The sequence below is a fragment of the Chenopodium album genome, chromosome 22 (genome assembly GCF_948465745.1).
Source record: "Chenopodium album chromosome 22, dcCheAlbu1.1, whole genome shotgun sequence".
Taxonomy (NCBI): Eukaryota; Viridiplantae; Streptophyta; class Magnoliopsida; order Caryophyllales; family Amaranthaceae; genus Chenopodium; species Chenopodium album.
The window spans coordinates 15,683,665-15,693,297 of NC_137855.1; the positions used below are offsets into that span (position 1 = coordinate 15,683,665).

General features: G+C 35.9%; 1 protein-coding gene across 1 annotated transcript; it reads left to right on the plus strand.

Annotated features, from left to right (window-relative positions):
- Window positions 1-1,341: 1,341 nt before the first annotated feature.
- Window positions 1,342-8,230, plus strand: LOC145604727 (vacuolar protein sorting-associated protein 36-like). The gene is made up of 9 exons (XM_081660654.1): window positions 1,342-1,944; window positions 2,660-2,863; window positions 5,603-5,696; window positions 5,836-5,893; window positions 5,978-6,047; window positions 6,648-6,783; window positions 6,856-6,940; window positions 7,631-7,709; window positions 7,826-8,230. Exons 1-9 carry the CDS (start codon window positions 1,354-1,356, stop codon window positions 7,871-7,873), a joined length of 1,365 nt encoding a protein of 454 aa, XP_081516780.1. The 5' UTR covers window positions 1,342-1,353; the 3' UTR covers window positions 7,874-8,230.
- Window positions 8,231-9,633: the final 1,403 nt, after the last annotated feature.

The following is a 9,633-nucleotide window of genomic DNA, read 5'->3' on the forward strand; positions in this document are numbered from 1 at the left end:
CGAGGCCTCCTCATATACTTTCAAGATTGCTCGAATCGTGTTCACCTCCTCCGGTTTCGCCTTCGAGAAAATAATACTATCGTCCGCAAAAAATAAGTGTGAAACCATAGGAGCTGACGATGCCACTTTCACCCCATGGAGACAACCCCTCTCCACCGCTCTAGAAATCAAACCCGATAAGGCCTCCGCACACAGAATAAAGAGATATGGGGATAGAGGATCACCTTGCCGAATACCCCTAGTAGGGGTAAACTCCCCCGAAGGTGCCCCATTAATAAGAACCTTAAAAGAAACAGTAGAAACACAATGCATAACACGGTCAATCCAAGTCTCCAAGAAACCCATCTTACTCATCACTGCCCTTAAAAAGCCCCACTCAACTCTGTTGTAAGCTTTAGCCATATCTAGTTTCAACGCCATCACACCCCCTTCACTTCCGGACATTTTCATGTGATGAAAGAGCTCAAAAGCTACCAAAATATTGTCTGTGATTAGTCTTCCAGGAACAAAAGCACTCTGATTAATTGAAGTAATATCAGAGAGAAACATTTTCAACCTATTGGCAAGCACTTTGGTAATCAGCTTATAGACCACATTACATAAACTAATTGGTCTAAACTCAGTCATCTTATCAGGATCCTTCTTTTTAGGGATCAAAACAATAAAAGTTTCATTAATTTGCTCCGGAATCATATCCCCATTAAGAACACCTAACACCAACGAAGTGACAGCATGACCCACAATATGCCAATACGTTTGAAAAAATAAAGGACACATACCATCCGGGCCAGAAGCTTTCAGAGGATGCATTTGTTTTAGAGCTATGAGCACCTCCTCCGCCTTGTAAGGAGCACTGAGACTTGCATTCATCTCCGGAGTCACCCTTCTATCAACACCCTCCAGCGCTATATCAACATTACTAGGGGTCGAGGAACAAAACAGATTTTGAAAGTAGTCCACCGCCACACCACAAATCCCCTCCTCTTCTTCATACCGAACTCCGTTATTATCAACTAGATGAGTGATATTATTCTTTGCACGTCTGGCAGAAGCTTTTCAATGGAAAAAATTCGAGTTTCGGTCACCATCCTTGAGCCAAAGAGCCCTCGAACGCTGGCGCCAGTACATCTCTTCATAGTGTATCAAGTCTGCAATTTCCTTCACCACCTTTCTTCTCTCCTTCACCCGATATCCTCACCATTGTTGATGCTCTTACAGAAATTACCCCAAGTAAAAAAAAAAATGAAAAATAATAAAAAAATAAAATAAAAAACAAAATAGAGTCAATGATCAAATAAAACGTCCATCCACCTAAAAGAAGTAAAGAATTCCGTCTCTCGACTCATTCCAGCAATGGCCGGAAAATGGCTACCAGTGGCGAATCTAACATCAAGCAAAAGACCAATCCTCACCGGCGACGAAGTAGAATGCTTCTACCTTTCGAGCATCGACATCGAACCAGATTTCACAACCCACCCAACTCTCTCCCCTTACACTTCCGGCATCCTCACTCTCACCACTCACCGCCTCATCTGGATTTCTCCATCCTCCGACACCGCTTCAATCTCCCTCTCTCAAATCACTCACATTCACCCCCCTAAAAAATCCCTCAAATCCATGCTATCTATTTCCAGTCCAAGGGTTAAATTTGACCTTTCACACCCTTCAATGGGGTCAATTGCGGTGACGCTGGTGATGAGGGGGAAATCGGATAATCATGATTTGTTTTTTGAGAAGTTTTGGGCGGCGTGGAAGGGTAGAGCGTGGGAGATTTCTGGTGCTGTGGCGGCAGCCGAGGCGGGGGCGGGGGCGGGGGAGGGGAGTAGTGTGGCGATTCGGGTGCCGGTTGTGGGTGTTGCTGGGATATTGAGGAAAGAGCAGGAGATGTGGGAGAGTACTGATAAGACTTTGCAGGATGCTTTTCAGGATTTGAATGCTTTAATGGTATAATTTAATTCATGTTTTGATTTCCTTTTGTATAATTTTTATTCTTTTATTGGTGTTAGATTGTTATTGATGAAAAAATTAGCATTGTTTTAGTTATACATTGATCAATGCACCCATTTGAAAAACAATTGATGGGTAGTATAAGATTTTGTTGTCTTATGAGTTAATTATAGGGAAGAATAATGAACAAAAATGCATAGGGAATACATTGATCAAAATACCCAATTAAAAGTAATTGATGGGTAGTTTTTTGAGAAGTTGTAGTATTATGAGTTGATTATAGGGAAGAATAATGAACAATAATGCATAAGAAATACATTGATCATTGATCAAAGTACCCATCTGAAAAGTGATTGATGGGTAGTTTTCTAAGAATATGTAGTTTTATGAGTTAATTATAGGGAAGAATAATGAGCAAGAAGGCATAGGAATTTTATGATTTAAAAGGCTGGTTATACCCTTTGTTATTCAACTCGAATACCCATTATGGGTACATATCCTAATGTCGAATTTGGCTATATGAAGAAGATTTTTCAATGTATACTATGGTTTGAAATGAAGTGGGAATTACGTTGTTATAGTATTTGACAAGATTACTTCAGAGTAACATGGTGAGCCACTGAGAAGGGGTTGATAATCATGTTAGAGTGCACAGAATTGATTTTTTGATGCAGTTTCTTGTTGGCTCAGCTCCAGAATCTTGGTTTTGCAGAGTAAAGCAAGGGAGATGGTAAAGTTGGCCGAGAGAATGAGGCAAAAGCTTTTGGCTGGGCCAACTAGTCAATCGAGTAATGCAAGTGATGAGGATATGAGCTCCAAAGAAGATGTGCAAGAATTGTTGCTCAGTGTTGGTATCATATCGCCAGTTACAAAGGAATCTGCTGGGGCATTGTATCATCAGCAGTTGTCTCGCCAGGTTGTCATCTTTTGAATTAGAGATAAACTTATATGATGATGTTACTTTGATTTTAACTATATATACTGGCTGTCTTTGTGTGCCTGCAATATTCATTTTATATTTAAGAGTTTGGGTCCTTGCATCAGTTGCATGCATTTTAGTTATCATACACTTTGATAGACAAAATTGAAACTAGAAAGTGGTGTGAGAAATTGATCATATTATTTTCACTCTAATGAAATTGGCAACTTTGCAATATGTCAAGATTGCTTTAATGTAGTTTATCAAAAAGAAAGATTTTGCTTAATTGTAGCTTAGAATAACTCCATGCATGAATCCAGCATGTTTCAATGATATGAAAGAGTCCTGTAGATTATTAAATCATGCTTAGCAGCATCATTTTAATGCAACATTTACCTATTTTTCCTCAATTTTTGGTAGTCTTTGCTAAGTAAGTATTTCCATGTGCTCTAAGACTTATCTTGAAACTTAAACTTGTTAGTTTTACTGCTGATATGGTGATTGATTTTAACAACATGATATAAGGGAAAGCTTGATAATATTAGTGACTTTTTTTAGTTTCTATGAAGATTCAAACTTATAGAAAAGGCAAACTCAAACTAATAACGATTCACATCCACGTAGGTAATTGTTCTCATGTACACTAGAGCTGTGTATCCACTGGTATTATTGTTGCTCATTTGGTGCCATCCAAATGAGCAATGAGTAAAAAGTAGCCTTGAGCACACCTAGCTCCATATATGGGAGTTCCTAAATTATTTAGGGTAAACCATTGTCCCTCAGCTCTCGTAGTAAAGGTTTCAGGATACATGACCTTTGTGGAATGCATATAGAAATTCAAGGGGTTTGTGGATGCATGACATCATCTGTTCAAGGGTTAACTGGGTTGTTGGTATATGTTTGTTTGGTATTTGGGCATCACTTTCTTTCATTTTTATACACGATTAGGAGTTTTGGGGTATGCCCAGCCATTTATTCATTGTTGATTGACAATTATTCAAGATAATCTTAACATGAGGGTAAATTCTCAAAAGGACCACCTTGAACCGAGGATAAATTTTTAAGATGACCTTTTGCATTTTCAGAGTAGCTTTCAAGTGGGAAAGTTACTCTCAAACTAACCTTATCTGACAATTTAGTGTTACCTCTGAAATAAAAAAAAAATAAAATAAAAAAATAAAATAAAAAATAAAAAGTGTGTTGATTTTCCCACTAAAAGTGCTATCTTAGAAATGATCCAACAGTTTCAAGAATTTGTCCTAAATTTGGGGTCTTCTCATATGATTTCCCTTGATTGTTCTGTCATTCCTTTTGTACACAGGTTTCATTCCTATTGCACCCAAATGTCTAACTTCTCAGTCATTTTCCTGTTACAAGAATGAAAGAAAGCATGACTTTTGATAGAGATTAGGAAAGGCCACAAAGTAGAGATGGAACTTAGAATGGTGGTAAACATAAAAAAAAAAAAAAAAAAAAAAAAAAAAAAAAAAAAAAAAAAAGAAAGGAGAAGATAAACAGAAGTGACATTGGGAGTTAATGTACTAAAGAGACAGTTGTGAGAATTAAGAAGAGGAGGAGCATATCAGTGGCAGGGAATTTCCTACTCAATGTTCAATGAGCAAATAGAAAAGAAAAAAAAAAAAAAACCCCTGAAATGAGCTACATTCCTATGCTCATCTATGTATAATCATATGAGACTAACCTATGCTCATCTATGTATAATCATATGAGACTAAGAAATGCAAGGAAGAAAACATTTTGGGCACCTTATTGCCTCAACTATTTGTAGAGACTGTTACAATATTCTTGATTTCTTGAGGCTTCCAATCTTGTCTGGCTGCTTAACATATGGTATCTTTAGGTTTTTATGGCCAAGCAAGCTGGATCAGTGTTTGGTTCCATTTATCTGATTATCTTTGCCAATTCTTGATTTTGGAAATGGAAGTCTTATGTCATGCATTGAGACTCTCCTTTTTTGATACTTTCTGATTCATCTCCCCCTTAGGTATCAATCATTGCACAATTTGAATAATTGAAGTACTTGTTCAGAGTATAGGTTTGTATTGATTGGTATCGTCTGATGGAGTCCGAGCAGCTGTTGGAAACTCTATTACATAATACTTATGTAGCTGAGTAAAATTTGAATGGCTTTTGATTCTGGTCTCATTCTTGCCTGAGGCTTTAAGAGCTATTAAGATTGCTGTTGTTGAGTGGGCTAGCTGACTTTAGATCATGAGTAACGCTTTCTGGAACTTGTGCAATGTGGAGAAACAATTGCTTCTTTCTTGTGTGCATGACAAATATTGACCAGTGAGAGTTATAAAGCCTTTTTGTGCTAACAAAGAACTGGAACTTATTTCAACGGATCAAACTTGCAATTGTTCTAGTGTATTTTGAAATAATTTGGCTTTTCTGCTGAATCCAACCTTACACATACACCTGAATTGAAAATATGATTCTTCTATTGTATCATCCTTCCTTGGGAAGTTGAGTTTCTACATTCACTGACCACCATCTCTCCATTGGAACACCCCTCTAATTATAGTGAATCAAAGTATGCAAGAAGAAAACAAATATATACTAGGGATAATGCAAATTTAGGTTTTTATTTCGTTATATTTCCTCAACCTGGAGGCATATCTGGAGCAACAATTCTGAAGGGAATGTTTTTTTTTTATTAATTTTTTGTAAGGAAACAGCTTGCCTTGTTTTTTCCCTGATGTTTGTTTTTTGTAGTTAGCAGACTTTGCTAGGGTTCCATTGGAGAGAGCTGGAGGAATGATCAATCTCATTGATGTTTATTGCCTTTTCAATCGTGCTCGTGGTACAGGTCAGTTTTCAATAGTTGTTTGTTTATTTGTTTTATTTTGGAATTTGTTTATCCTCTACATTCTGGAAGATTATTATAACAAGTATTTTTGTACATTGTGTGACTTTGGTAATTAGAAACATTTTGTTTTACTCTGCAGAGTTGATTTCACCTGATGATTTATTGCAAGCATGTACTCTTTGGGAGAAGCTTGATGTGTAAGGACAATCTAACGTTAACATTAGAATTTTTGTCTCGTAGATATTTATTGTTTCAAATTGAATAATGTTTTGTTCTGACAGTCCTATAATGCTGCGGAAGTTTGATAGCGGTGTGATGGTCATTCAAAGCAAGTCCCAAAGTGATGAGGAGGTAATTTCCTCTCTTGTTTTCTCATGTGTGATATATATATACCAATTTTCAACCTTGACTTTTCTCTCCATTTACCCAAAAATTTCATTCTCCTAAGAAAATTGGTATTAAACTTGGCTGTTTAGCAAATTAGGGTGTAAAAGAAGAAAAAAGGAAAGGGGATAAAACGTAAAATGTAAGAAAAAATTAATGCCAAAAATGGTGGTCAAAGGCCGGTCGCCGGAATCCAACCAAAGGTAGCTTCTTAAGACCATTTTTTTTTTTTTTTTTTTTGAAAGGTAGCTGCTTAATTGGTTTTTTACAAGGTAGATTTTCACGTAAACATTTTTTTTTTTTTTTCCTGAGAAATCACGTAAACAAATCTTAATAACATAGTTCTTGACAATTTTTTCCTAAGTTATTTCGGGATACATACTTGGATAACTCTCTATAGAGTTTTGTTGCATATTACTTTTCCTGTCCATATTAGCTTTGACGGATATTCTTAAGTGATTGCAGTATTGTTTTCCTGATCTACTACAAATTTTTTACTACATTTAATTATAAATGCCTTGGATCAAGAAGTTCTAGTCACTCATAGAACACATTTTTTGGATACAGGTTTTTGGTAGAATCAGAACGCTTGTACTGAAGCCTGAAGCCCTCCGAGTTGGTATAAGTGCAAGTGATGCTGCAATGACTCTTGAGATAGCTCCAGCTATGGCCAAGGAGCATCTTCTTGCTGCTGAAAGTAAAGGTATGTTCTTGCCAAATATTCTGGCAAATTATTTAATCTATTTTGGTATTAACCTTTCAATACCATTGTCAGGTCTGCTTTGCAGGGATACTAGTCCAGATGGCTTCAGATTTTTTGTTAATCTCTTTCCAGAGATCAATTTGGATGACATGTACCTGTAAGACAACTCTTTACATTTCCCATTTTGATGTTTTATTTTTTTCTTCATACAACCTTATGATGCTTATTTTGTGGCTCTTGTGTAATGTTTTGAATTCATATTCTTAGTCTTATTGAGGGTGAATTTGTGAATGTTACACCTATAATTCCATAAATATTCTTAGGGTTTAGACCACTAATTGTTTCAAAATGACCTCACTCCAGTGTTCCAGAGTTGCCTGTATGGCTCAGATCCTCGGTTTTTCATCTAGATTTAATTATCATCTTCACTTCTATGGTCAGAACCATGCATTATATTTCTTGTGAAACTTTAAAGTTTAGAGTTCAAATTCTCTGATTACAGATTCTTCCCCCTAAAGAAACTCTGGGTTAATTCCTGTAAAGTTGTAACTTCTTGACTGGAAATGATATTGCAGCTTTATTTTCCTCCTCTGAATGACTTTATGGGATAGAAACGAGGACTATGATAGTAAGGACCAATTGGGGAAAGAAAACTCCTCTTGTGCATGTGGCCCTTGAGTACTAAGGTGTTAATTCGTTGGTCATGGCCTCTTCTATGCCTTAATAAAACATATGATGGAGATTGGAATTACATTGTGAATTTATATAAAGTGACTTAAATATAAGGCGACTTACTCATGAGCATGGTATAATTATTTCTGATTTGCATCGCATCTCTTATTTGCAGGGTGAATGAAAGTGGAATTTATGCTTCCTGGGTTGCTGCTGTCGGGGGCATCGTAGTAAGATGGCTTAAACATTCAAATGTATGCTTTAGTGCTCTAGATTCCTGTAATTGTCGGGTATCTTTTATTTCTTTGCTCTGTAATGAATACTCTTTATCATTCTTACTCTAAGATTGCAAATCTGCATGGTATAACAGGTCAAAAGTTCTTTGCAATCAAGTCTGAATAACCTGTGTAATGCATAACTTCTTTGCACGGAGCTGTTGATAACCTGAGAACTAGGGGTGTGCAGAAATGGACCTGGACTGAAAAACTGACCGGGACCGGACGGGGGGATTCCAGGACGGTCTTCGATCCTCACAAATTGGTGATTTCGGGTTTCTGGTCTGGAATGGACCGGAAAGTGTATTTTTGTAATTTTCTGGGTGAATTTAAAATTTTATGTTATAATTTCTAAAAAATTTAGGTACAAAATTTGTAATTTATAAATTCTAGGTGCAAAATAGGAAAGTACGCAAACAAAAACAAGACGTTAAAAATATATGTATATATATTAATATATTAAGATACTAAAATGAAAAAAAATAAAAATAAATAACTGGTCCATTCCGGTCCAAAACCGAACCGGATTATACAAGTCTGGACCGGAACTAGGTTGATAACGGTCCAGTCCCGGTCCCCAAAAAGCCGATTCCGAGTTAGGCCCGATCTGCTTTTGGATTGGTGCACAGCCCTAGAGTGAGAACATTCCCGGTCAAAAAAAAAAAAAAAAACTGAGAATAGTGAGAAGTGTACCAAGGATACGTCTTATAACATAAATTCATTGATGAAAACCTCGTTAAAAGTTGCAGAATTCTTGGGGTTATGTAATCTTTCCATTGTAAGAACTTTAAATTAGGTTTTTGTTTTGTTGGCCTCCTTTAATATCTTCCAAGGAGTCAAGACTCAAGATTAGTCAATGGTAGTTATAGTTGTGCAGTAGAACTAGAAAAGAGAAAGGAAGCAAGTTTAACAAGTACTTGCTACTCCCTCCGTGTTTTTTTTGGTAAAAAAATACATTAAAATATTATATCTCTCTCCTTTTATGGTCTCCACCCAAACCCACTATTACTTTTTTATTATATATTTCCTTTCAGATTCATTACTTTTCAATAAACTATTAACCTCACTATCTTTCTTTAACAATTTTTTAATACTCCACTACCCACTTACCTCTTATTTTATTTAAGTCAATCAAATTGTCTAAAATTATGTGCCGGTCAAAGTGTATCACTTAAAAAACACGGAGGGAGTATAAGTTTTTTGGCCCGAGCCTGGGTAATTGTATAAACAACATTTATATCCTTATGCATGGATTTCATTTTACTTCATCCATTTTTTAGGATTATTCAGAGAATATGGTGTGTTAAGGTGGGATTATTTTGAGAATTTGGGGTGTTAAGGTGGGATTATTTTAAACGATGTGTGGGATTATTCTTTTTAATTTTTCCTTTTTTTAATTTTTTATTTTTTCGTTTTTTACACTTTTTTTTTTTACACACTACATTACTAGCACAAGCAACATTAATACTTTTTGATTTTTTAACATTATTCAGAGGTGCAGAACCTAGTGTTGGGTTAGTGTGGCCCAAATTCCATAAGCCCAATTAATTATGTCTCAAGGTATGCAAAAATTTCTAAAAAATTATCATATATTGAGAAATTGATGGAGAATTGTGGAAGAATCTAAAATTTGGTGAATGGTCATGAAGATTTTAGATTTATGTGGCAATTTAAGGAGCATTGTGTGTAAAATTTTCCACACTCTTCTTCAACCTCTATACATCACCTATAAATAGTGGTGTTTGGTATCATTTGGGAGTATATATCTAACCTATCAAGATCAGAGTTTTTATACACACAATCTCCCTAATCCACTATTCTTTTTTTTTCATATGGTGTATACCGGTGTTCGTCGTTGTGGGTTTAACTGATAATTTTTCCTGCATTAAATATTGTGTGTCCA

What these genes read in the sequence shown, in the direction of transcription:
- LOC145604727 (XM_081660654.1), top strand. Translation starts at nt 1,354, where the DNA reads ATGGCCGGAAAATGGCTACCAGTGGCGAATCTAACATCAAGCAAAAGA. An exon ending in AGGATTTGAATGCTTTAATG is followed by an intron (nt 1,945 to 2,659) that starts GTATAATTTAAT and finishes TTGGTTTTGCAG; the next exon opens with AGTAAAGCAAGGGAGATGGT. An exon ending in ATCAGCAGTTGTCTCGCCAG is followed by an intron (nt 2,864 to 5,602) that starts GTTGTCATCTTT and finishes TGTTTTTTGTAG; the next exon opens with TTAGCAGACTTTGCTAGGGT.